This window comes from Choloepus didactylus, chromosome 5, assembly GCF_015220235.1.
Source record: "Choloepus didactylus isolate mChoDid1 chromosome 5, mChoDid1.pri, whole genome shotgun sequence".
In the NCBI taxonomy this organism is placed as follows: Eukaryota; Metazoa; Chordata; class Mammalia; order Pilosa; family Megalonychidae; genus Choloepus; species Choloepus didactylus.
The window spans coordinates 134501624-134529151 of record NC_051311.1 but is presented as its reverse complement, the minus strand read 5'-3'; the positions used below and the strand labels follow the sequence as shown (position 1 = coordinate 134529151).

General features: G+C 40.8%; 1 protein-coding gene across 5 annotated transcripts in view; it reads left to right on the top strand.

Moving 5' to 3' along the window:
- Positions 1–27528, top strand: part of OSBPL3 (oxysterol binding protein like 3) — a 181955-nt gene that overhangs the window by 77898 nt on the left and 76529 nt on the right. For 4 of the 5 annotated variants that reach the window (XM_037836924.1, XM_037836922.1, XM_037836923.1 and 1 more), the window contains exon 2: positions 8701–8938. In XM_037836924.1, coding sequence (XP_037692852.1) covers positions 8822–8938 — 117 coding nt within the window. In that variant the 5' untranslated portion in view covers positions 8701–8821. Of the gene's footprint in view, positions 1–8700; positions 8939–27528 lie in introns of those variants that run through there. The other variant, XM_037836925.1, reaches the window with a different exon arrangement.

Below are 27528 nucleotides of genomic sequence, written 5' to 3'. Positions count from 1 at the left end.
GAGCCGACGTAGACCAGGATGAGAGGCTCAGCACTGGGGCAAAACCCTGGCCATCAAGATAGCCAGCCAGTGTTGCCAGGCAAGGGGATTTATGTCTAGCAAGCTCCTTTCCTGTCTTCAAAGGAGGATGTCAGACTTCTGAAAATTAGATGAGGTATTCTTCAAGGTATTTATCTTGCAGTAGCCTTGTGAACAACGTGGAAAATCAAGATCTGAGTCAACAGCTTTTGTTGGGGTAAAGGGTGGAATTTGTCTAGATGTGTGACACAATTTTCATAAAAATCATTTGGAAATTGTCTTTTCCTCCTTTTGCCTATCTGCCTGAAAGTGCAATCCCCTGAAATCCTCCCAGTTTTGAATTGTCCATCTGCAAACTTCTGAAAGACTAGTCATGAGGAACCTTGGCAACTTGGGTCTCTCCCAATCTTCCTTGTCCTTTCTTCTCTAACAAGAATCTTTGATGGGTTGCATTCTGATTCTGTGAGCCAGGGATCTTTATCTATGTCTCTGCACCTCCCTCACTTCTCACTTGGTCAAAGGATATTTGCTGGAAATTGGAATGGTTTAGCTGAGGCCAGAGCCATAGGGCTCATCCAAGAAGATAAATGGAAGGTGGGTAGAAATACACCCAGTACTGGAGCATCCTGCCAACAGCCCAGCAGCATGTTGTCTTATTTTCTATGTAAAAAAAAGCAGGATGGGGGAGGAGATTTATTTAAACAATTGCCTTGTTTCACAATATTTGAAGTGGTTTCCAACAATGCATATACTATACACGGAAATAGTAGGTGGTTGAGAGAATTGGAGCGCAGTAAAAATAAGGGTGAGCCAAGTATGCAGAAATGCTCATCTTCTGCTATGGAAAATTATCAGCATCAAGCCATTAATTTGGCTCTCATCTATCCCAGTATCCTAAACAAAGAGGGATATGTTCTCATACACATATTCTCAATGTCTAAGACATAAGAATAAGCCAGTCATTTAGGGGTGGTACTCTGATTCTGAGACCTGAAAAAGTTCACTGTGGGTCCTCATTCGGTTTGGCCACTTTGGAGAGCAATTTAAAAATATCTAGTAAACTAAAAGTAGTCCTCCCTTAAGATGCAGCAATTCCACTTATTTTAGAAAATCACTGTCCCAGGCACATTAAGGAGCAGATATGAGGGTGTTCATTGTAGCACTGTTTGTAACAGCAAAGAATCAGAAATCACCTAAAAGAATAATTAAATAAGACAAAGTCATACTAGGGAGCTATATTGCAGGCATGAACTTGTGTGTGTGTGTAATAATTTTGAGTGAAAATAGGCCAGCTGCAGAAAAAATATATGATATGATATCATTGATTATGCAAAGTTTAAAAAATTAGGAAAGTGGTGTGTGTGTGTGTGTAAATAAAGCCAGAGACTGATAAATTTGGGGCAATAGGAATATGGATGTTTGTATATATCTTTTGTATTTTTCTGATTAAAAAAGAAAAGCAGCCACTGGGACGTTGTTCAGGCTAATGTCCACTATACCTTAAAATAGCTAATTTATTGAGAGGTGACTGCACTGTGCTAAGTGATTTTACCTCAACAACCCCTTGGGAGAGATCCTTTGAGTATTTCTATTTTGCAAATGAAAAACTGAGGTTTAGAGAGCTGAAAACTTGTCTAAAGCTTAGTAAGGCTGACTTTGAACCAAGGCCGTTTGAATCCAGAGCTTGCAGTCTTAATTATTATATTACTCTACAAAAATTCCCAATATCGTAAGTTACTGTATCAGCTGTATCTGTCTCCCTCCCTATGTATCTCCCTACCCACCTTTCTGTCTTTATCTCTATTTCTGTCTCTGTTTCTCTCCATCCATCCATCCATCTGTCCATCTACCTGTCATAATTTCTCCCATTGTAGGCCAAGGGTGTAACCCTGGAGCACAGTGCAGGAAAAGCTGGTCTTCTGCGATCAGAAGAAGGCAGTCCACCAACTCAGCTATCAGATGACCTAGCTTAAGCCAAGTGCACAAGTTGACTCTCTTTTTAGGCCATTCAATGGTAGCTCTCAACCCTGGTCCACGCCAGAATCCCTTTGTGGAGCTTTTAGAGATACCAAAGCCTGGTCCCGCCACAGGGATTCCAGTGTAATACAGCTGAGATAGGCCTGGTCATCAGCATTTGTAGAAACTCCCCACATGAGGAGATTTAATAAAAAACAAAACAGTCAGGTCTTAGATTTCAGTTAAAGGAAGTAAAGGAGTCCTGTGCAGAAAGAAGGAAGCCCAGCTTCTCAGTAGTTCCCACAACCTCAGAGTCCTAGTGAGCTAGCACAGTGAGGGCTTGAAAAAACATGGCAACCTGCAGAGCTAAGGCTAACTTAGGCTTATTAGCAGTTGCTCTCTGTTCAAGGCAAAGGAGGTGATTGTTCTCTTCTTCCCTGCTATGGCAAGACCATACCTGAGCTCCTCTTTAGATCTGGACACCATTTCCAGGGTAGAAGGAACACATTGACCTGCAATCAGGGTTGGATTTCTGTAATCTAAAGGGTCAAGATCCATGCTAAAGGAGAAATGGTTGATACAAGTGTAAGCTTTGATCTGGAGAAGAAAAGATTTTCTGGGTGTGGATGAGGGGTGGTAGATAACAGGGTTATGGTGAATAAAAGAAATTAATCTTGTTGTCTGTATTTACAAAGGGCAGATCCAGGATCAGTGGGTGGAAATCATAGTGAGACAAATTTTAACTAAATGATGAGAAACCATCTAGAATAGATTTTAAAAAAAAACATAAAGTAAATGGCGCACTCTATTCCTATCATGGGAAATAGTCAAGCAGAAATGATCAAGCAATATTGTAAAAGGAATTTTTGCTTTGGGTAAGAAGTTGAACTAGAGTTGACGCTTAGGTTCCTTGATTCTATGGAATGACCAGTATTTTTGTGTTTTTTTTTGTTTAGTTGATGATGGCAAATAAATTGTTCAAGCACAAACTTATAGCCTCACTCCATTATCAAGCCTTTTCTGCTTGTCTTCTGGAGACTCACTCATCAAATCCGTGTACATGCGCATTTTTGTTGCTGGATTGGACTCTGAGCAAGACCTGTGATTCTTCCCTGAAGCAGTAGATTGTAAAGGGCATATAACACTTTTGCTTAGACTGTGAGGGGTTAGAAATGGATGTTCTGTTGAATGTCAGAGAGTAAGTTTAAATCTTAGGCCTCTTGATCTCTGTCTTCCAAGAAGGGAGAGCATACCAAAAAAAAAAAAAAAAGTTTCATGGAGGAACTGTTTGCCCTTGGAGGTGAGAGGGTGGGAGAGTTGTTTGCCTTTGGAGGTGCAGGGGTCTGGGGGGAGACTTTTTGGACTCTGATCCTCAGTCCTCAACTCCAAGGAACAGTCAGATACCAGTGTCCACAGGTCAGTTCAGGCCGATCGGCCAGTACTCCACCGAGTGGCTCAGGATAAGTGGTTGGTATCTGAGGGCATCGTGATTAGAACCAGCTTCTAGAAACCTGTGATCCTGAATTTCTACTGTGTGGAGCTCAGAGTCAAATAACGAAAACCTGACTTTTGCATTATGTGACATTTTGGAACTCAAAGTGTTTCAGAGGGTGCCATTTTTAAAAAGATACATATCCGGAATTTGAATAATTTTCTGTTAACAACCAAAGACCAGAAGTCCAGAAATAGATATCCCATAAAAATATGTTGGTGTTTTTTAAGGATGTAGTTTATCTATGTATTTTACTGGGAAATTGCAAATTAATTGGAACTATATACCATCTGGTCTTTATGCAAGTTTTTTTCCAAGTATGGGAACAAACATGTTTCTTAAGCAATATTTGGCCAAGAATATAGAATGCAGACCCCAGGCCTAATGGATTAATAGTTGGCTGTTTTATATGCCACTGTTTCAAATCTGCTGGTTAATATTAAGCTATCTTTTTTTGACAGCCAGTGGTGATAAATAATGTGGCTTTTGTCTTTCCGCATCTAAGTCTTGCTCCAAAGTAAGCCCTCTGCTTTGATGTTCACACTTGTGCTGTGGATTTTGGCAAATATTAGTAGGTTGAATGACAAAAATGTTTTAAAATTCTGTAGAGTCCTTATTTGTTTTTGCTTCTAAGAGTAGTGTAAGATCTTATCTTTGGCTGTATATGCCACTTGTAGGAATCCAGAAGAGGAAGAAATGGGATTAACATCTGATGCAGTTAGACCCTTTATCCTCATTTGCTCACTTAATCCTCACAATTACCTGAGTGGTGGCTATCACTATTCCCCATTTCATACATAAAAAACCAAAGAGCAGAGAGATTAACACATTTGTCAGGTTCACAGAGTCAGTATTCAGGGAGCCCCAATTCAAACTGGGGTCAGACTCCGTCCAAGGCACATGCATGGTACAACGTGTCTCCTTTGCATCCTTTCCTAAATCATGAATTCCTTTCTACCAAATAAAATAAGCCTTTAAATCTGCCTTGTTGCCAAAAACACTTGGCAATACGTTGGTCAATTGGTCTTTCCCATTCTTGGTGGAAATCAGAAGGCTCTTTTTCCTCATAGAAGCCCAGGAGAGCATAGGCTTGCATGCTTTTATGCCCATTTGACATTTAATTAAAACACCATTTTCACATGGCCCTGTCCCATTGGCTTCTCCAGGGTGGGCAGCAGTGCGAAGAGGGACCCAGCTTAGAGGCACAAGTATGGTTTTTTGAACTGACCTAAGTGCATCTGGTTTTGGCAACTGTCAAATTTGATGGCCTCCTGTGATTTCAAGGGAGGGGGAAGTCATAAGCACCCCCCTCCCCAATCTCACTTCCAGGTGGTTCGTTAAAATGAAAGCAAGTCTCAGACCAAATCCTGTCCACACCTCACACACTTATATCAGGAAGAAGGCATCAGAGTTATCATACAACCTGCTCTCGTGGGCTTGGGGAAGGCCCAGCACTGTCCCTGGGGCATGCTGACAAGGATGTGCGGGAGAGGCTTACTCCAGGCAGGTGGACAGACTCTAGCAGGAGGATCTACTCAGACCTGCTCTGAGCAAAGGCCGTGGGCTGTTGGAGTCTCAGGCTGCTGCACATGTTCTAATTCTTGATCTGGGTGGTTGTCAGGTGAATGTTTCCAGAGGTAAAATTTTCATTGAGCTGTTAGTGCATTTTACTATATGTAAATTATGCCTCAGTAAAAAATAAAGAGGAAAATAAATTATTGGCCTTAAGTCGTTCACAGTCTGTGAGCAGGGAAACTATTATATATTGTTCATACCAGTGAAAACCTCTAGAGTTAGAGGTTTTCCATGGAAAGGTCACTGGGAGGGGTGAAAGGGTCTTTTATATGTACCCGCTTCATCATCTCCTACACCTTTAAATCAGTGCTCTGACCTCTGGCCCAGTATCCCCCTTAAGGAATTTATCATCATCATTTCCACTAGGTCAGCAGAAGGAAGTCTGCAAGTTGGAGGAGAAGACAGCAGGCTGGGTGTGGCTCCTCTTTGTCGAGGTCCTCTCTCTTGGGCCTCCTTCCAGGGTCTTCTCTCTGTTGACCCCCAGCCCTGTGGAGTCCTTAGGGTGGAAACAATAGCCACCTCGTTCCAAATGACCACCTTGCCCCTGGAGTACCTTAGCCTGGGCTACTGCTACTTTCATTCTTTATTCTGCACTGTTCAAGCATATTTTCCCCCTGGAACTTAGCTTCTTTTCTGAATCTTTAAGCTGCCCTTGGTAATTTTAACTGAACTTTTCCTGAAGCTAGGCAGGATGATTCTGGGAGCAGAAACAGATACATTCTTTGGGCAACAATATCAGATTCGGCCCTGGGGTTCGAGGGGTTGGGGCTGTGGGTTGGATTCCACTCCTTTTCCTCCCTGAAGGTGCGGTGGGGACTGGGGACAGTGCTCAAAGAGGGCTTAACGCTAAGTGCCAACTCGAATAAGTATGGGGTTGGCCTCCTAACAGCGCTGCTCCTAGTAGCTGTTGCCTCACAAGTGAAAGTTGGCAGGGTTGAGAGATAAAGACAACACTTTTATGAGCTGCATCTGGGACAAGCCTATGGTGGTTGTGATTTGGCTCAGTTTCAGAATTCTCATGACTCTCATTTCATTGCCCAGCATTTCACAGATCTCCTGTCACTGCATACTCTTATTTGTCAGAAGCCCAGCCTTAAAAATGAAACAAAACAAAAAACCCACAAAAATACACACACAAGCAGGAACCCTTGGTTGGTATTCCTAATCAAGTGTGGAATCAGTTGCCATAGCAATGGCTGCCCCTCCCCCCCACACCCCATATTTCATCATTTGGGGTTTCCATCAGGGTTTTTATTTCCTCTTTCTGAAACAGCAGTGACCAACACTGTTATTAAACAAACTATCAATATGTTTTTACAGCCCCTCTTGGCAATTTTCAACCAGATTGCATTTGTTTCTACTTCAGGTACAATTAGTCATGCACCCATAAGTAAAGCTAACTTTATGAAGAGGCTGGTATTGGTTTGCTTTTAGCCGTATTTATTGTTGGATGTAATATATAATAAATACAGACTTTTGTAGGGTTTGTGTAAGAGAAAGGAGGAAACTTAGTTCTATGGCTACAGGTACCTTAATATTAGAAAATTTCTGAGACTTTCATGTTTCTCTCCATTGTCTTGGTTTTGGTTTATGGTTTTAACAATTTTTTTTTTAAGAACTAAGTACTAATGAAAGGCATGGGAGGTTTGAGTGTTTAATAATTAGCCAAAAGCATGATATCATATCTAGCTGGATCCTGGACAATCATATAACATTCTTCTGTAAAAATTAGACTGTGAACACTAATAACCAAATGGATTGGATATAATTTTTTGTTATTATCGTTAGCATGCTTGGGAAAGTTGTAGACATTCATTTAAACTTAGAATTCTGGTATTCTGAAACCCAAACCAAATATTATAGTCACCCTTAATTTAGGGCTGTGGACAAAGTCCATGGCAGATACCACTTTACTGGTTCTGGGGCCACTTCCTTCTGCATTCTAGAAGCTCTCTATCAGGACAAGACTCCCAAAGACTGTGGGGGTGGGCCCAGCTACTACTGGTAGGAGGTGTCCTTGTCTCACCTAGTTGACCGTCCCCTCCTCCACCTCATCTGCCCCCTCCTGCACTCTGTGGCACACACAGGTACTTTGCTACCTTGGAGGTTGACACAGTGCTGCAGAAAGGAATGGGACATTACCTCTTCAAAGCTGGCTTATGATTTTCTCCCTCCTGAGTATAGTCCAGCTCCCCAGTTCTCTCTGGCTCCAGATTTGGAATGATAGCTGCTCTTATCACAGACCTGGCCACTAGGGGAGTGATGATTTCTAGCACCAGAGTTCGAGGGCTGGGATCTAGTCCCGAGTCAGCCTCTTGCCTGCTGCGTGACTGGGCAAGTTACCGAACTTCTCAGAGACTCCGTTTTCTCCGCCGTAAAATAGAGATAATACTCTCCCATCACACTGTTGATTAAACGAGACAATGCATGTGGGAAGTCCTTAATATAGTGTTTGGCAGTAAGTGGTATGTACTCAATAAGCAATCAGTTTTAATTATTAATATGCTAATAGATGATATGAAAATTCTGCTTTCTCTGATAGTTTTTATCACACCATGTTATAGGTTTACAGAAGATGTTCCAAAAGCCTTTAGAAGAACAAATTCATCACCCTATACCTCCAAAATACAGAGATTTTTTATTATGGTGTTGGTAAAATACACATAGCACAAAATTTGCCTTTTTAACATTTTAAAGTGTACAATTCAGTGCCAGTTAGTACATTCACAATGTTGGGCAACCAACACCAATATCTAGTTGCAGAACATTTTCATCACCCCAAAAGGAAACCCTGTACCAGTTCAGCAGTCACTCCCCAACCCTCCCTCCACACCAGCCCCTGGCGAAAGTCTGCTTTCTATCTCAATGGATTTGCCAACTCTCAATGTTTCATATAAATGGACTTACACAAAATGTGGCTTTTTTGTGACTTATTTCTCTGAATGTACTGTTTTCAAGTTTCATCCATGTAGTAGCATGTATCAGTACTTATTCCTTTTTATGGCAGAATAATATTCCACTGTGGATATACCACATTTTGTGTATCCTTTCATCTGTTGATGGACATTTGGGTTGTTTCTACCTTTTGGCTATTGTGAATAATACTGCTGGGAACATTTGTGTACAAGTTTTGTTTGAACACCTGTTTTTAGTTCTTTGGGGTATATACCTAGGTGTGGAATTGCTGAATCATAGGATAATTCTATGTTTAACTTTTTGAGAAACCACCAAAATGTTTTCCACAGTGGCTGTGCCATTTTTACATTCCCACCAGCAATGTATGAGGGTTCCAGTTTCTTTATATCCCTCTAATACCTTTGTTGTTTCTGTTTCATCATCATTTTTATTATTGTCATCATGGTGGATGAGAGTAGCATCTCACTGTGGTTAGGGATGGTTTTTACAGTATTGATTTTCTTTATGTCTGGACTCACATTTTCTTACTGATGTTCATAAGCCTCACTAATAAAGCCACATGAAAAACCATCAAGAAGAGAGCAGTGTGAAGCATTTTTTCCTTCATAGCCCCTGCTGTAACTGAGCATCTTAGCACTGTAATCTATAGTGTGGATTAGTCACCTGCAGACAGTCAATGGTTAATTATAGATGATGTCTGATCTCTCTCACCTTTTCTCTCTGTGCTTTTCTTTTGGTTTTAGGAGTTCCCTCTGGGTCACCCAAAATGCCTTTAAAGTGTATTGGCTAATTGCTGATCCACCCACCGGTGTGGGACATCCATCCTCTGGCTCCAGGCTGCTGCTGCCGTTTTGACTGTATCCAATGCCGAGTGACCATCTGCTCATGATGAGTGACGAGAAGAACCTGGGGGTGTCCCAGAGACTGGTCTCCCCTTCAAGGAGCACCAGTAGCTGCTCCTCCAAGCAAGGAAGTCGACAGGTAAAGTTTAACTAATGTAAACTTTTAAATGCAAGTTTTAATCATCAAGAAGTTTACAGATTAACGTGTGCGTTTATGTGGGAAATTCTGCTTCTCCCAGCGTAAGAGCATTTGCTTTCAGTCATATCTTAATTATATGGGGAGAGTCAATTCTAGATAATGTAATAATCTTAATAATGTAGCTTGAGTGCCTTCCAGGTGGGAGGCTATTCATATGATTTTGTTCACTCCCCACAACTGCATAGTTTTGTAATATGACAGGATTAAGAAGGTTAGTAAGAAAAATTGCATCCAGACATACACAAAATCAGTGCTATAAAAACCATCCCTAACCATAATATCTCTGTTTTCCCCAAGAGGAAGCTGACTAATCCTGACCAGTTACTTCCCATGGATACACAGCCTGTAACAGGCAGAGTGAGAGACTAAAGCTCTGTCTGTTTGGCTCCAGAGCCCACACTCTCCTTTATGCCCTGCTAACCAAAACAAACAAATCAAAAATCATTTTTCCGGTAATTATAATATCCTTTCCTCCTCTGCCTGCCCCTCACCGAACTTTTTACAACAACTTCTAACCACAGCTTGCCCAGTTCGTAACTTTGAGTGTCACCTGCTTCATTTCTCTAATGAACTAGGAAACCTAATCAACAGAGAAATGGTCAGAAGGAATTAAGTATGAGGAAGAAAGAAATGAATAAATAGTTCCTAAATAAATGTCAGTTAATTATATGTTGTTTCTTGGTTTCCTTTCTAGTAAGTTTCTGTTGGCAGAATTTGCCAGTTTTAGATCAGTGGCCCTAAATGCACATTAATCATTATAATTCTTCATCCTACAGTTAGGTGGGAGAGAGAGTGGGCTGTCAAAAAGCTGTGGATTAACAACTAAAGTAGTCTCAGCCTTTTCACTACCCGCTGGCTGCCTGGCTTTGCCGTTCGCCCATGGGAAGTGCTGGCCTAAGAATTGACGCAGAGTCCTCTGTTCTAGATTTAGAAGTGACGGTCAAGCACCTCCCACCTCAGGCCAGTTCACACGCTTGTGACACATCATCAGGGTCTCTCCGTTTGGACGTTTCCTGGGACAGGAAGTGTGTCACCTCACAACCCTACCTCATGTCATTAGAACCTAGGATTTTAGACAAATCAGATTCTGCCACAGGCCTGACATTTGGGGAGCCCAGCACTGTCATCAGTTCCTCGGGTTTTAAACAAAAATGACTCAAATTAGCATTGCCTGCATTATGACTCCCTGGAATTCTGTTTTCATGAGAGTAGCTATGTTTGCCCTCTGTCAGCTTTCCCATATTGATTTTGATTTAGCATCTCCATGGGGGTATTTTTTCCATAAGCCACCACCCAGCAGGAATTCTGACTGGGATTAGAGGGGAACATGTGAATTTTTTCCTCCCTTCGCACCTAGTTGCATCTATGTCCTCCATTGATACAGAGAGAGGACAAGATTCATTTAAGTAGCAAGTACTTATGACACCATAGGAATTGGGCAGTACAGTGAAATTCTTGGATTAAATACTCCAGAAACTTTTTTCAGTGTGCTATTTGAGATTGACTGGTTTGGTTTTCACAGGGTTGTGTTCTATTTTGTTTCATTTTTAAGAGAATGACCAGTTTATATCATAAAGGGTGAGAAGAGTATGCTTGATGCCTAAATTTCTTCCTGACTTTCAATAGTTGGTCATTTGGTGATTTATTCATTCAACTAATAGTCAACTTTCATATTTAGGATCTCCTACTTTAATATGCATTAAAGTTACTTTCTAAATGTAAAGACTTAGTTTTCCTCTGTGGCAAAGAAGATGGAGAATTTAATACATTTATTTATTTCAGCTTTATAACTAGTTGTAAAGAGATGCTTCATTTCCAGAGACCCATTTTCTAATTCCACCCCTTTCCCATCTTTTTTTTCAAAGAGAGATGTTTTGCCACAGTATTGGCTTAGCTTCGCCATCCATGTTGTCCACCTTGATAGTCCGTGTCCATGATGACACCAAAAACTGGCCCAAGGTTGTCTTTCAGTCTCTAAAGATGCCTCGCAGGGCTGAAACCTTGAAGCTCTTGCTCCACAGCTCATAGGGAACAGTCACATTCAGTGATTTCCTGATTGTTAAGTAGTATTTAGTGCTAAATATAGCGTGTTTCCAGTCACTTCAGTGGAAAATACAAATTAAACATGTAAAACTTCAAGGTTTATATAATAAGGAATTTAATTTGAGAAATAATAAAATATATCTGATGACGATAATGTGCAATAACCTACTTGTTTTTAAAGCCCATTTTAATTATTTTCAGCAACAGTAGAGAATGTGTTTTGTCCTGTGGTAGATTATGTGCTCCCATTACTCTTTATAGATTAGAAACATACATATTTTTGTGTACAGATGTTTTAAAATCATTTTCAGGTTGCTCTATTCTTTTTATTTCATACAGAGGGAGATGCATCGTCTGATACTGATTTTATTGGTTGTCTTAGCACTAGTTTCCTTGTGTGCTTTGGAATTATGGTGTTCAGCCTCCTCTTGAGTTTGCTTCTTATGCATTCTTTCTCCGCACTCATCCTGCTCTATTTGGGGATATTGCCATTGCCTACTTCTGTACCCAAGGGCTCCAGTCCAGAGCCAAGTCTTGTAGTTGCAGTTAGGTGCTTCTATCCCATGGTGATGATAGAATATCTAAGAGCCACCACCAGGCCAGCAGACAAGCTGGCCCAGGTCTGGTTGTGAGGCCATGTCTGTTTCTTGCCACATCCCTAGTGAGCAGCTTTTTAAATTCCCTTTCATTGTTGTGTGGAGGATTCCCAATTCCACATTCCAGCAGTAAGCCTGGCACTTATCCTCAGGACATTTTAGCAGGACATTTAGCACATTTGACCCACAGAAGTAGGATCATGGACACATCTGTCTACAGTATGCTTTGCATTTTTATTCTGTTTCTGTTCCATGGAAATATTTAATCTTGTTTTCTATTATCAAAACACCCGATGTATTTGTCACTTTTTATATTGTTGGTATGTTTGGAATGAGGATGGTGGTGTGGTGGGGAAGGTTAGGGACACTAAATGTCCCTACACTTACAACACCATTTTGGCTGAAAGATTTGACCTTCGTAAGTCTTTTCCTCTTAAATTCTCATCCAACACTGTAAGGTGAAATTGAGAGTCTCAGTACTCCAGCCACACTGACTATCAGTTCCTTTAACTTGACCTTGTTCCTTGTCCTTGTCTCATGAACTGAACTTGAACTTGTCCTTCCTATCCCAGAGCCTACTCATGTAAAATCTGAAGGAATTATGCATTTATGTGTTGATACTCCCCTATCCAATATTTATGTTAAAACAACTTGCTTCCTTGAAGGAGAAAATGATCGAGACCTGGGTATTAATTGTGATCTGTGCTTTCACTTTTACATCTGACCCTAAGACAAAGTGTGAAACTTTTAACTTAAATACTGGGGCATTTAATATTTTAAAAATAGTGTGTCTCACTTTGCCAGATTTGAGACAACCTGTAAATAAATTCTTATCAAGATTTTGCTCAATAAAATGCCAGCAAACTGAATCTAACAGCACATTTAGAGGATTGTACACCATAACCAAGTGGAATTTATCCTAGGATTGCAAAGGTGGTTCAATATAGAGTATCAATCAATGTAATGCACCACGTTGATGTAATGAAGAAATAAAAATGCATGATCATTGCAGGTGACACAGAAAAGGCATTTGAAAAAATCCAGCACCCTTTCTTGATTTAAAAAAACTCAGAAAACTAGGAATGGAAGGGAACTTCCTCCACAGGAAAAGGGTATTTATGAAAAGACATATATTAAAAACCCACAACTAATATCATAAAAATTCTCTTCCCCAAGAATAGGGGTGGGCACAGCCAATCAGTGTTCACAGCTTTTGACTATTTAATTCAAATCACCTAGGGCCAGGCTTTGAGGGCAGCTATTATTTCAACGAACCCCAGACAAAGGCCACAGCAGCCATTGTTTCAACACTTAGAACAATAGAAATAGAAGGAAACTTTCTTAACTTGATAAAGGGTATACATAAAAAGCCCACAGCTAATATCCTACTTAATGGTAAAAGACTGAAAATGTTCCCTGTAATATCAGGAACAAGACAAGAATGTCCACTGTCACCACTGTTATTCAACATTGTACTAGAAGTACTTGCCAGAGCAATTAGACAAGAAAAAGAAGTAAAAGGCATCCAAATTGGAAAGGAAGAAGTGAAACTTTCCCTATGTGCAGAGGGCATGATCTTATATATAGATAATCCTGAAAAAGCCACAACATAGCTACTAGCTTATAAACAAATTCAGCAAAGTGGTAGGATAAAAGATTGACATGCAAAAATCACTGGTGTTTCTATACACTAGCAATGGACAATTTGAAGAGGAAATCAAGAAAAAAATTCTGTTTACAATAACAACTAAAAGAATCAAATAACTAGGAATTAAGAAAGCCAAGGATGTAAAGAAGTTGTACATGGAAAACTACAAAATATTGCTAAAATAAATCATAGAAGATCTAAATAAATGGAAGGATATTCTGTGTTCATGGATTGGAAGACTAAATATCATTAATATATCAGTATTACCCAAAGCAAATTTATAGATTCAGTGCAATCCCAATCAAAATCCCAACAGCCTTCTTTGTAGAAATAGAAAAGCCTATCATCAAATTTATGTGGAAGGGTGAAGTCATCTTGAACAAGAAGAATGAAATTGGAGAACTTGCACTTCCTGAACTTAAAACATATTACAAAGCCACAGTAATCAATACAATATGGCACTGGCACAAGGACAGACATATAGACCAATGGAATAGAATTGAGAGCTCGGAAATCAGTCCTCATTTTTATTGCCTACTGAATTTTGGCAAGGTGGCCAAGACCACTCAATTGGGAAAGAACAGTCTCTTCAACAAATGGTACTGGGAAAACTGGATCTCCATTTGCAAAAAAAAAAGATGGAGTACCCCTACCACATACCATATACAAAATCATCTCAAAATGGATCAAAGACCTTAACAGAAGAGGTAGTACTATCAAACCCACAGAAGAAAATGTAGGCAAGCATCTTTGGGATCTTATGTTAGGCAGTCGTTTCTTAGACTTCACACCCAAAGCATGAACAACAAAAGAAAAAATAGATAAATGGGACCTCATCAAAATTAAAAGCTTTTGACCTTAAAGGACTTTCGTATGAAACTAAAACGACAACCTACATAATGGGAGAAAATATTTGGAAAATACATATCCAATGAAGGACTAGTATCTCAAATATATAAAGAAATCCTTGAACTTAACATCAAAAAGACAAACAACCCAATTAAAACATGGGCAAAAGCCCTGAACAGACATCCCTTCAAAGAAGATATACAGGAGGCCAGAAAGCACATGAAAAGATGCTCAACATCATTAGTCATCAGGGAAATGCAAATCAAAGCATGCAAGATACCATTTCACACACACTAGCATAGCTACTATTTTAAAAATGTAAAATAACAAGTGTTGGAGGGAATAAAGACAAATAGGAACACTCATTAATTGCTTGTGGTAATGTAGAACGGTAGTTGCTCTGGAAGACAGTTTGGCTGTTCTTCAGAAAGCTAAGTATAGAGCTACCACATGATCTGGCAATTCCACTACAAGGTATATACCCAAAAGAATTGAAAGAAGGGACTTGAACAGATATTTGCACACCAATGTTCATAGCAACATAATTGACAATTGCCAAAAGGAAAATGTCTATCAACTGATGGATGGATCAATAAAATGTAGTATATACATACAATGGAATATTATTCAGTCATAGAAAAGAATGAAGTCCTGATGCATGTGACAACATGGATGAACCTTGAAGACATCATGTTGAAATAAGCCAGACACAGAACAAGAGATTTTGCATGATCTCACTGATTTGAAACAATTAGAGTAAGCAATCTCATAGTGTCAGAATCTAGAATATAGGTTACCAGGGTATGGGGTAGGGATAGGGAGTAGGAAATTAAGGCTTAAAATATATAGGGTTTCTATTAGGAATGATGGAAATGTTTTGGTAATGGATGGTGGTGATGGTAGCACAACATTGTGAATGCAATTAACAGCACTGAAGTATACATCTGAATATGATTAAAAGGGGAAATGTTAGATTGTATATATGGTAACAATAAATTTTTTTTAAAAATCCATGAAACTACACTATTCAAGCAGTTAACTGTAAGTTAAACCATGGACTTTAATAGTACAATTATAAAAATGTGCTACCATCAATTGTAACAAAAGTTCCACACCACTGCAAGTTTTTGGTTGTGGGGTCCTGTATGGGTATCTTGTATTTTGTGCATGATTTTTTTGTAAACCCACAACTTCTCTAATAAAAAAAATATATATTAGCATGGCTAATATTTTTTTTTAATGGAAAATAGCAAGTGTTGACAAGGATGTGGAGAAATAGGAGCCCTCATACTTTGATGTTGGGAATGAAAAATAGTGTAGCCACTGTAGAAAACAGTTCGTTCCTCAAGAAGTTAGACATAGCATTACCATATGACACTGCAATCCCACTTCCTAGGTATATACCCCAAAGAAATGAAAGCAAGGACTCATACGGATATGTATACACCAATGTTCATAACATTATTCACAACAGCTAGAAGACAGAAACAACCCATGCGCCTTGGCAGATGAATGGATAAAGAAGATATGGTATATACATACAATGGAATATTATTAGCCATGAAAAGGAATGGAGATCTGATACATGGTACTACCTGGATGAACTTTGAAGATATGATGACATTGTGAATAAAATTAATAACACTGAATTGAATAATTGAGAGTGGTTACAATGGGAAATTTAAGTTGTATATGTGTTTCCACAATAAAATTTTTTTTCAAAATAAAACCTCAAGATAGTTTTGACTGGATGGGACGCATAGTGATTAGAACTTGAATTGTGGAAACTTTTCTACCAATTTATTTGTTCTGTGACCTTGAACTCCCCAAGCCTCAGTTTCTTCATCAGTAAAACTGGAATAATAATTATTCTTTTCTCATATGATTAAAAGTAAAGCACTTGTGTTCGTTTCCCAGCTGCTAAAACAAATACCATACAATAAGTTGGCTTAAGCAACAGTAATTTATTGGCTCATAGTTTTGAGGCTAGGAGAAGTCCAAAATGGAGTTGTCAGCAAGTATTTCTTTCTCCCTGGAGACTAGCATCCTGGAGCTGTCTGCTGGCAATCCCTGGGTCCTTGCCTTTTTTGCATGAGGCAGTGAATTCTCTTGACTTTGGCTTCCACGCCTCCCTATGGCTCTCTTTCTCTGTGGCCTTCTCTATAAGGTCTCTAGAAATAGGTTAAGATCCATACTGATCCAGTTGGTGTGGTGATTTGAAGCTGTATGTACCTTGGAAAAACATGTTCTTAAATCTAATCCATTCCTGTGGTGTAAACCCATTGTAAGTAGGACCTTTTGATGAAGTACTTTCAGTTAAGGTGTATCCCACCTCAACCAGGATGGGTCGTAATCCTGTTACTGGAGTTCTTTATAAGAGAATGAAATTCAAACATAGAGAGAAAGCCACAGAAGCAAGAAGCTGAAATAAATGAAACGCAGAGGAGAAGAGAGAGAGCAGTAGATGCCGTTGTGTGTCTTGCCGTGTGGCAGAGAGCCAAGGATCACTGGCAGCCAGTCTTCAGGAAAAAAGCATCACCTTGGTGATGCCTTAAGTTGGACATTTTCCTGGCCTCAAAATCATGTGCAAATAAAATCCATTTGTTTAACCCGACCTATTTCATGGTATTTGCTTTGAGCGGCCTAGGAAACTAAAACAGTTGGCCATACCTTAACTAAAAGTAACATCTTTGCAAGGTCCTATATACAGTGAATTTATACCCACAGGAATGGTGATGATTAAGAACATGTTTTTCTGCAGTACATAATTCAGTCTACCACAGCACCTTATCCAGGGTCAGACTCATAGCAGGTGCTGAGGAAATATTAATGTTCATTTTTATTATTAGAGTTAGTATTAATTTGAACTTAATTCTTATTTGTGGAAAGTATAAATGCTTACAGCAAATAGTACAACTTTTTCTTTCCCTAGAAAACTTTTGTGTGGATCATACATGTGCCTACTCAGACCTGTCTGCCTTTAGCATTGTACAAAACAGTTTAATGGATGAATGTAATAGAATGTTTAATAATTTGGCTACATTTTATATCTTCAACATCTGGCATAAGGCTATGCTTAAGTGAAAGAAGCCAGTGAATTCTTATCCTGTTCTATTCCCTGGGCCTTGCCCTTGCATGGGTGGTCATTGGTTTTCCCTTTGATGCCAGCACTCCTTTGCCAGCCCCTATCCATTGGTAGCAGCTGCTTCAAGCAGTGTGTTAAGAAGGACTCTGCAGCTGAGTGTGGGTTCAGTGGGTAAGGTGCCGTGTTTTTCTATGCTTCATGGGCATTGGCAGGGAGGGTGGCAGCATGAGTGCCACATTTGTTGTGCCTTAGTGATATTGGAGAGTTGAAATCAAGAGATCTCTGCTATAACCTTTATATCCTGCTTTTGGAGGAATATTGGGCAAGTGAAGTTTTGCCTCCATAAAATGAAGATAAAACTCACCTCCTACTCCCCTCTCAGGGATGTGGTGAGAGACGATTGTTTTTCTGTGACTAAAAGATGTTGAAATTCTTTGGAGAAAAGTCCTCTGTAAATTTAATAAATTCTTACAATTGTAGATGAGCTCCCCTTAATCTGGCTAGTTCCAGGGCCAGAACTGAGATTCAAAGGTGAGCCTCTTTGAAGTAGACCACTTTTCAGATATAGTGCTTTGATGGTTAATTTTATGTGTCAGCTTGGCTAGGTTATGGTGTCCAGTTCTTTGGTCAAACGCTGGCCTGGATGGTGCTATGGAGATACTTCATAGATGAGATTAACATCTACAATCAATTGACTTTATATAAAGGAGATTATCTTCACTAGGGATGGTGGGCCTCATCCAATCAGTTGGAGGCCAAAAAGGCAAAGAACTGAGGGTTCCAGCAATGAGAAAAAATTCTGCCTCAAGGCCACACCATCTACTCCTCTCTGAACCTCCAGCCTGCCAACTTCCACTCAGAAATTTGGACTGTGGACTTTAACATCATCATAATGACTTGAGCAAAGTCCTTAAAATGTAGTAAATCTCTTTATATAAATATATATCTCCTATTGATTCTGTTTTCCTGGAGAACCCTGACTAATACACTGCCTTTACCATACAGGAAACATTTTTGTGTGTGTGTGTAGGAAATTCCCAGCTGAAGGAACCCAGTCTTTAAAAGGTTGTTGGTTCCTTCTGACTCTCTTAATCAGGCCCTATTATTTGTAGGGTTCTACTTCAGTCAACGTCAGTGTTTTCACCCATCCTAGGCTTAGGCTTACCTATCCCTTTAGCTAGATTTACTGTCTTTCTAGCTTTCATGATTTTCTCAACAAGAATCTGCATTTATTTATTTTAATCTTTTTAGATAACTTTTAAAAACATAATATGTGCTTATTATAGGTCATTGACAAGTTACATGCAATCTGTATAAATTGCAGGGCTTTAATTTACTTTGCAGTGGCTGCTGCTAGGCCAGATGCAGTGAAGCCGGGGACTGTTCCTTGGTTGTGAAGGTCATCAGTGACATTGTTGAGTGGTTTCTTTGGAGTCGTGGGAGTGAAAGGCTGATTAGAGACTATTCAAGGTAGAATAGGAGCAGCAGAACAGGACACCCCAATTCTACCTTGCCCCCCGATAAGATTTGAGAGAGACCTTCATAAATTTCTGTTTTGGGATCTTGGGCTTGGCTGATTCCATGGTTAACACTGCCACCCTGTCTCCCCACATGGTTAACTCTCTTCTGATTACTTTATGGTAGAAAGAGTACAGGGTTCTTTGCAGACATGGTTCCTGTTTACACATCTGTCTATCTCTCGTTACCTAGCACAGGCCTTGCGCATGGCATGTGCAAATTATTGAACTGAATTAACTGGACACCAGCAGCAAATTAAATTTCCTTCTTTCAGAGGCCTGAGGGATAATGAGGGATAATGAGCACAAGCCTAAGCCCTCCCTCCTCAGGGACATATTGTGAGGCTCGATTAAAAAAAATAAATAACAAAGACCTCTCCATTGAGTTTATTTTGGCAGAGAGTGAAATCCAGAAAGGCTTGTGCTATACCTGTGGTCTGTGAGTGAACTATTCTGTTGGAAACTAGGGAGCAGGAGTGTGATACAAGTCTTTGTTGTATGTCAACCTGTATTCAAACCGGCCCTGCCTTCTGCCAGCTGAGTGATGTTGCCATGTTATCTAACCCCTCTGAGTCTCATTTTTTTTTTTTTTTTTTTTTTGATGTGAGATTTGGGTGATTATGCCTGTCTTTGAGGACTGAGATAATAAATAAAAGTACCTAGCCTAGCACTTGGTGACATTTAGAACATGTGGATTAAAGAAATGAATGACTAAGCATGCAATTGCTACGTAGAAAGATTATTCACAAAGCTCTACAGATACATGAGGTAGGTGAAGGGATGAAGTCTAAGTGGAGAGGAAATTACACTATTTTAAAACTTGTAAAATGTGAGTAACTGCACTTTCCTGTCTTTTCTCCACTGCTCCCTTACATTTCCTTCCTAGGACTCTCAAAGAAACTCATTTCAGAAGCCAGAGTGAACTAGATAATGATGAATGAATATGTATTCCTTTGTTTAAGGCATTCTATATGCCCTAACTTTTATTTCTTCAATCAATGTCTATTGAGGACTTATTATTAAGAGGCCCTGAATAGGAAGGTGTGACACTACAAAGGACAGGACAGCTGAACAGACGATTACAAATAAATTGACACTTGATTGGGGAGGCTGTGGCTTGTAAGGAGAGCTGGCTTCCATTCTTTTTTCTGTGTGTTGCTAGCATTTGGTATTCCAGAAAGTGAATCCTGCTAAATTAATTGACAAGTGCTTTCCTCATGATCACTAGGTAAGTCTCTATACAAATACACAATTCACTCTTGCCACCCCTGCTTTCCTGTGCTAAACTAAGGCGGCTTTTGTGCCCCTCCCCCCCAGAGTCACCTGATGAGAGTTCATTTCTGCAGACTATTACAGTATGCTGCACTCTGGGGAGTCCAGGCTGGCTGGGCTCCACGCCAGAACCCATTAGACATGTGAGTTGAATGCAAGAGACTTTGGCAGGGAATGAAAAGCGAATGGGGCTCCAATGTTCAAGTATCTATTATATCAGTTGTTGGTATATCGAAAACACTTGATCCCGTTTATTTCTTATAAGTCATCATGTATTTAGAGACCCTGAAATTGACCAGCCATCTTTTATTAGGATGAGCTGAATAAACACCACAAGAAAGACCTATTGAGGACGAGGGACCTTGGGAAAGTCATAATTGTGTCACATATGTTCTATGTTTTGTATATATTGTAAAAGATGAGAAACGCTGAGCATGGACTCTGGAGGCAGCCTGCCCAAGTATGGATTCTGGTCCCACTGCTTACAAGATGTTTGGCTGGGGATGAATTGCCTAGCCCCTCTGTACTTTAGTTTCCTGTTAGGTTGTTACGGGGATTAAATGCCAATTACTGAGAAGAGATCCTGTGTGTAGTAAGTGCTATGGAAGTGTATGATCAATAAACCATTCAACTGCCGTAAGTAGGGGAGCCCCAGGAGCCCTCCAGCAGTACCTCAAGGTGACTGTGCCACTGCTTCATCCTTTGAGCTGTAAGGCTGGGTGCAGACTGCACGGTCGGGTGCCTTGGCTTATGTCCAATCCAGGCTGCTTGCAGAGGAAATGTTGGCAAGGGACATCAGAAGATAACAATCAGTGATAGCATCTTTACAGCTCCTAATATCCTTTCCTGCTCCCCTTTGCCATTTAAAATAACCTAGTGAGGTCATTATTGTTTTCTACACTTTAGAAGGGAAATATGTCCCAGAGACATTAACTGGCTTGTTCAACATCACACGACAAATAAGTGGCAAGGGGACCAGGCTGCCACCTATCTGGAGAACTCTGGATTTCTTCAGATATTAGGAGACTTCATTCAAAGTTAATTCAAGTTCCACATGCCTTGTGTACAAATGCTTGTTACTATAAATAAGCCTGCATAAGCCAATACCTCTGTGAAGGCTGGGACAAAAAGAGCATGGATGAATGTACCGTTTTGTATATATTATGTCCCCCAGAAAAAGCCATGTTCTTTGATGCAGTCTTGTGGGGTCAGACATATCAGTGGGGATTAAGTTGGAACGTTTGGATTAGGCTGTTTCCATGGAAATGCGTCTCACCCAACTGTGGGTAATGACTCTGATTGGATAGTTTCCATAGAGGTGTGGCTCCACCCATTCAGCATGGGCCTTGATTAGTTTACTGGAGCACTAAATAAGCTCAGACGGAAGAAGCGAGCTTGCCACAGCCAAGAGGGACACTTCGAAGAATGCACTGGAACTTAGAGAGGAGCTTCAGCTTATAGAGACATTTTGGAGATGGCCTTTGAAAGCAGACTTTGCTCCGGAGAAGCTAAGAGAGGACAAACTCCCCAAGAGCAACTGAGAGTGACGCTTTTGAGGAACTGCAGCCTAGAGAGGAACGTCCTGGGAGAAAGCCATTTTGAAACCAGAACCCGGAGCAGACGCCAGCCACATGCCTTCCCAGCTAACAGAGGTTTTCCAGACACTGTTGGCCATCCTCCAGTGAAGGTACCCGATTGCTGATGTGTTACCTTGGACACTTTATGGTCTTAAGACTGTAACTTTGTAACCAAATAAACCCCCTTTATAAAAGCCGATCCATTTCTGGTGTTTTGCGAAAAGGCAGCATTAGCCAACTAGAACGATGTGTGAGTCAGCCTTATACATCCCTGAGGTCTATTTGCCTGGAGCTGTTTGTGTGTGTGTGTGTGTGTGTGTGTGTGTTTTAATGTATAGGTATTTGTGTCTTAGTTTTCCAGATTCTTACTGTCTGGCTCTTTTACTTCTCCTTCTTATTGCCTACCTTTTGACCTTGCCTGTGGTTGTTGCATTGTACCCTAACGGTAGGAAAGGGTGAAGAAATGAGACTCAATTCTCAATGAATTGCCACTTCAAGTAAGTCTTGGAATAAAAGCAGAGGATACAGGAAAAGGTTAAAACTTCAGCTGAAATGAGTTGTCAGGGCTTCCTTTTTGTTCTCCATGTCCACAAAACAATAGACCGCCAGTTACATTCCACTCTCAGAACAGAGAAACCAAACTCTGAAAAGCTTTCTGGAGGTAGCTGAACTTTCCCTACTGTTCTTCAACTCCAGAATAACAAGCACAGCAGGTAAATTTTAATGGGGTTTAGAAATTTTCACTTTGATAAAAATTATATTGGGTGCCTTAAGAAAATAAATTTATTTATTCATGGGTGGCCCTGGGTGTGGTACAGGATACAGAAAGGCAGAATGCTGACCCAAACACTTGTTCAGAGTGCAACTTACCAGCTGTGCAGTGACTGGAATTTTCTCTAGAAGCTATTGATGCAAATATGAACTGAACTGACTCGACAGTTCTTTCCTAAGGAGGGGACATTCTGCTTCAGTAATCATATTAAAAAACCACAGGCTCAGAAATGACAACATAAGAAATAGGAGAGAGGCAAAACAGCAAACTTCCCTGACAGCCCTCTGAGGTCCTCTGCACCTTGGCTTTGCCATGGAGCCCAGCTGTGCCTCCTTCTGTACCTGGACACACAACTGAAATCACCTGCTCGCAGTTCCTGTTCAAGATGAGTCACCTGCTGGTTTGTCTCTGGCCTAGTGGTTCCTCTTTCCCACGTGGGCTGAGTGGTGACCCCCCCAAGGGATATGTCCACTCTCTAGTCCTCGGAACTTATGAATGCTACTTTATTTGGAAAAAGGATCTTTGTAAATGTAATTAATTTAAGAATCTTGGGATGGGATCATCCTGGATTATCTGGATAGACCCTAAATCCAGTGACAACTAATCAGACACACGCAGAGGAGAAGACAGTGCAAGGGTGGAGGCATGGATTGAAGTGATGTGGCCACAGGGAACACCAAGGAGCGCCAGCAGCCACCGGAAGCTGAAAGAGACAAGGAAGGTTCTCCCCTCGAGTCCCCAGAGGGAGCGCGGCCCTGCCTGATTTTGGACTTCTAAACTCCAGAATCGTGTGAGAGTAAGTTTCTGTTGTTTGAAGCCATGAAATCTGTGGGAATTTGTTATGACAATCTCAGAAGCTAATATACCCCGCTTCTTCCTTTGTGTCATCTTGGCTCAAGTCCGTCCCTCAAGGTGCATTTAGCCCCAGGCATCTCAACTGCCTGAGACCTCTAGCCACAGGTTTGTCTGAATCTCCCTTTTGGCATTTACAACTTTTCAACCTTGGAGTGTCTCTTTATTTTTAATGTCTGTCAACTTCTTGAGCGCCACCACTTTGTTTCTTTGCATCTTCAGTGCTTGGGCCTTTGAGTAGGGTCCTGCCTATTAAAGTAGAAACTCAATTAGGAGCTGGAGTATAACGTTGAAACTAAAATCATCCCTTCCCTGAGTTGTACGGCTCTCCAGGAGCATGACCTGTCAACTACACTAGGTTCTCATGTTGAGAATGAGTTATTCTTGAATAGTACTGTAGGATTGATTTTTTTTTCCTACAGATGCTTTGGATCAAGGATGAGGAAGAGTTTATTGTGCTAAACTTCTGTCACCTACTTCTGTGATTCTAAATCATGTATGCATTAATTAGCTGGAATTGTCTCCACTTTGATTATAAACTTTAATTAGCTCTGAAAAAGTAGTTTTGAGCACATTATAAGAATACTGTAATTAGCAAGATCCAGCCAGCAACGGAGTGAGCTTTCTTTAAGCGTTGCGAATGCCCTGTAATTGGGATGCAAAAGTGTTCTATCTTACTAAGAGTCTGGATTCTCTCCAGTGCTCAGAGACCAAAGGGCAGAGGTCATAGATACACCATTGACAGTTTGATTTTTTTTAAATTAAAAGTAATAAAGATAGACTATTAAAACAGTGCTGGAAGGTATTGAATGAAAAGCAAAAGTCTCCCCACCATCCCACCTGTCACCCTGGTCCCATTCACTTAGGAGTCTGTGTCTTAGTTTACTGGTGCTGCTGTAACAAAGCACCAAGCCTAGGTGTATTGAAACAACAGAAATGTATTGCCTCCCAGTTCTGGAGGTTGAGAGTCCAAACTCAAGGTGTCAGCAAGGCCCTGCCTCCTCTGAAGTCTGTAGGGTTCTGGTGGTGGCTTGCTGCCAGTCTGGGACAAAACGCAGTCCTTGCTTCTGTCCCATGATGGCTCCCTCTCTGTCTGTCTCTTACCGAGTGTGTCCGGTTTTCCTCTGCCTATAAGAACACCAGTCATATTGGATTAGGGCCCATCTAATTCACTTTGGATTCATTTTAACTAATAACATCTTCAGAGATCCTAGTTCCAGGTAAGTACACACTTGCTGGGCTGGGGGGTTAGGACTTTAACATATCTTTTTGGAGGACACAGTTCATCCATAACAGGCTGTACTGGAGCTTCTCCCCTATCAGCACATGGCATGGCCCATCTGTGGTGAGATGGTCCAGAGTCTCCTCCACAAGGCTGCCTGCCACTGTGGCAAACAGGTAATTCCCAGCAAGGGGCAGTGGAGTTAGAAAAGCCTGGGTCCTGGTCCTGCAAAGTGCTCACTCGTTCTTGTGGCCCTAGGCAAATCACTTAGCTTCACTTCCCCACCTCTGAAATGAAAGGACAGGGCAGATGACTTCCACATTCGGTTTCAAATTCTGAGGCTTAAAAGAATATTCTACGACTCTATGGGGGAAAGCAACCATTACAGTATACTCTGAGAAAAAGGCCCAGAAGAGACCTTTGCGTTCCTTGGTGAATGGAGTTACCTGGTTATAGCTGGCTGTGGCACATGTGTTCTGAGTGCCGGAACATGCTGTCAGAGAGATTTATTCTGCTTGGGGAGAAAGTTGCCCCGGATGGACTCAGCTGAGGACTTCCTGTAATTATGGGTGACCTTTTCCATCTAGAGTGGATGTTTAGCCGAGAGGCCCTGTGTATGATCTCCAGATTCAGTGGGTTTCACCACTTAATAGCTTGTGATCTTGGGCAGACTACTTTCATTATAGAGTCATTGTGAGGGACACAGAGGTATTCAATAAGTAGTAGTTGTGATTTTTATTACCACAATCAATAAGTAGTAGTTGTGATTTTTATTACCACAATCATTACCATAATAGCAACAATAAAACCCACACCGTCTGGTGCACTGCATAGCCACAGTAGAGTGAAATTTATGAGTTGGGTGCCTCTATCTTTAACAGTAGCTACGTCGCTTAAGAGACCCAGAGCATTGCATGGAAAGAGAAATGCATAGAAGATGCTGTCATAGCTTTAAAAGGTGGCATGCATACAATTAGGGGAAGTTTAACAAAACTTAATAATCTGATATATATATAAGAAGCCTAGAAATGCTAAAGTAATTGCAGTCATAAATGCTGAGCAAGCAATCAGGGTAGAAATAATCATTATATGTGCACTAAAGTTTTTTTTATTAATATGATTTTTCATTGTAAATCCATTTGTTGTCAATACAGTTGGAAAACATTTTTCTCTTATTTGGAAACCCAGGATGGGAGTGACTTCAGGTGGATATGCCAACAGAGCTGGTGACAGCTCTCATGTTCTTTTCTCCCCATTGTCAGTGTCAGCTGCTGGCAATGACTCTCCTTTTCCTCTCATGTCTTGTGTTTTCTCAAGGGCTCGTTGAAGGGGTGTGCATTATCCTGTCATCTAAGTAATTAAGGCATTAGCATCTTTGGTCCATGGCTGTCCAAGTGATTAAGACCTAAGCTTCCTGGGGCCTGAATCGTCTGGATATCCACCTCCTACCCCTGGGGTAGGGCTGGGAGCTGTTCCTCTGAATGGAGGGAGAAGGACAGTGAAGGTTGCTGGCCACGGCTGCTGCTTCCCACCTAGCTTTAAGAATCTAGGTGGAGCTAAGCCAACTTGAAAGGTGAAATCACTGCCCTCCCCCCTACGTGGGATCAGACACCCAGGGGAGTGAATCTCCCTGGCAACGTGGAATATGACTCCCGGGGAGGAATGTAGACCTGGCATCGTGGGACGGAGAACATCTTCTTGACCAAAAGGGGGATGTGAAAGGAAATGAAATAAGCTTCAGTGGCAGGGAGATTCCAAAAGGAGCCGAGAGGTCACTCTGATGGGCACTCTTACGCACACTTTTGACAACCCTTTTTAGGTTCTAAAGAATTGGGGTAGCTGGTGGTGGATACCTGAAACTATCAAACTACAACCCAGAACCCATGAATCTCGAAGACAATTGTATAAAAATGTAGCTTATGAGGGGTGACAATGGGATTGGGAAAGCCATAAGGACCACACTCCCCTTGGTCTAGTTTATGGATGGATGAGCAGAAAAATAGGAGAAGGAAACAAACAGACAAAGGTACCCAGTGTTCTTTTTTATTTCAATTGCTCTTTTTCACTTTAATTACTATTCTTGTTATTTTTGTGTGTGTGCTAATGAAGGTGTCAGGGATTGATTTAGGTGATGAATGTACAACTATGTAATGGTACTGTGAACAATCGAATGTACGATTTGTTTTGTAAAAAAAAAAAAAAAAAAAAAATAGCCGAATCATTTGATTACAACAGATCATCCTAGCTTGTATATAAAATTTTTAAATAAATTAAAAAAAAAAAAAAAAAAAGAATCTAGGTGGGTTTTTCGTTGCCCAATCTCCTTTTAAAGATGGAATCAACCGGACTTGCTTTTAAGAAAATGGTAAAGACCTTGCAGTTTCCAAAGTGATTTCACATAAGGTCAGGGATTGTCCCTCACTGAAACTAATGCTGCTGTTTAACCTGACTGCTCTCCGGGGCACCTCTGCCAGGGGGACATCATCCTCTGACTCAGCACTATAGTGATGTGACAAGGGAGCTTGCTCTTGGAGACACTCACTTGGATCATTTTTCATAACACTAATTATTAGATAACCAGACAATCTGTCCTTTATGCAGAGCTGGAATCCAAGGCCTTAACTCCCATCCCCTTCATCCTGGTTCTGCCCTAAGAGCCTGTTGAGTCAAATCCCAATTCTTCAGGACAGCCTGGTCTCTGACAGTCTGGCTGCTCAGCATGGACTCACTATCCAGCAGCAGTGGCCCCGCTGCAGAATCTCAGGCGTGGCCCCAGAGCTACCAAATTGAAGTCTGCATTTGGATGAGATCTCTGGGTGATTGGTGTGCATATTATAGTTTGAGAAGCATTGCCTTAGCTCACATGCACACACCCCTCCCTTTTCTTCTTCTTTTAATTGTTATTGCTTTCAGGTCTGCTGGTACTCTAAAAATCCTAGTGGAGAAAGAAATTTTTAATAAGAAGCCAAAACTCCAACTCTGATTAAAATATAAGTCCAAAATTGGTCTGACATCCAGTTAAAACTGTCACTGTATTAACTGAAACTCTCTGGACAAGTATTTCCAAGCCCCATAGTACAATCATTAGTATAATCAT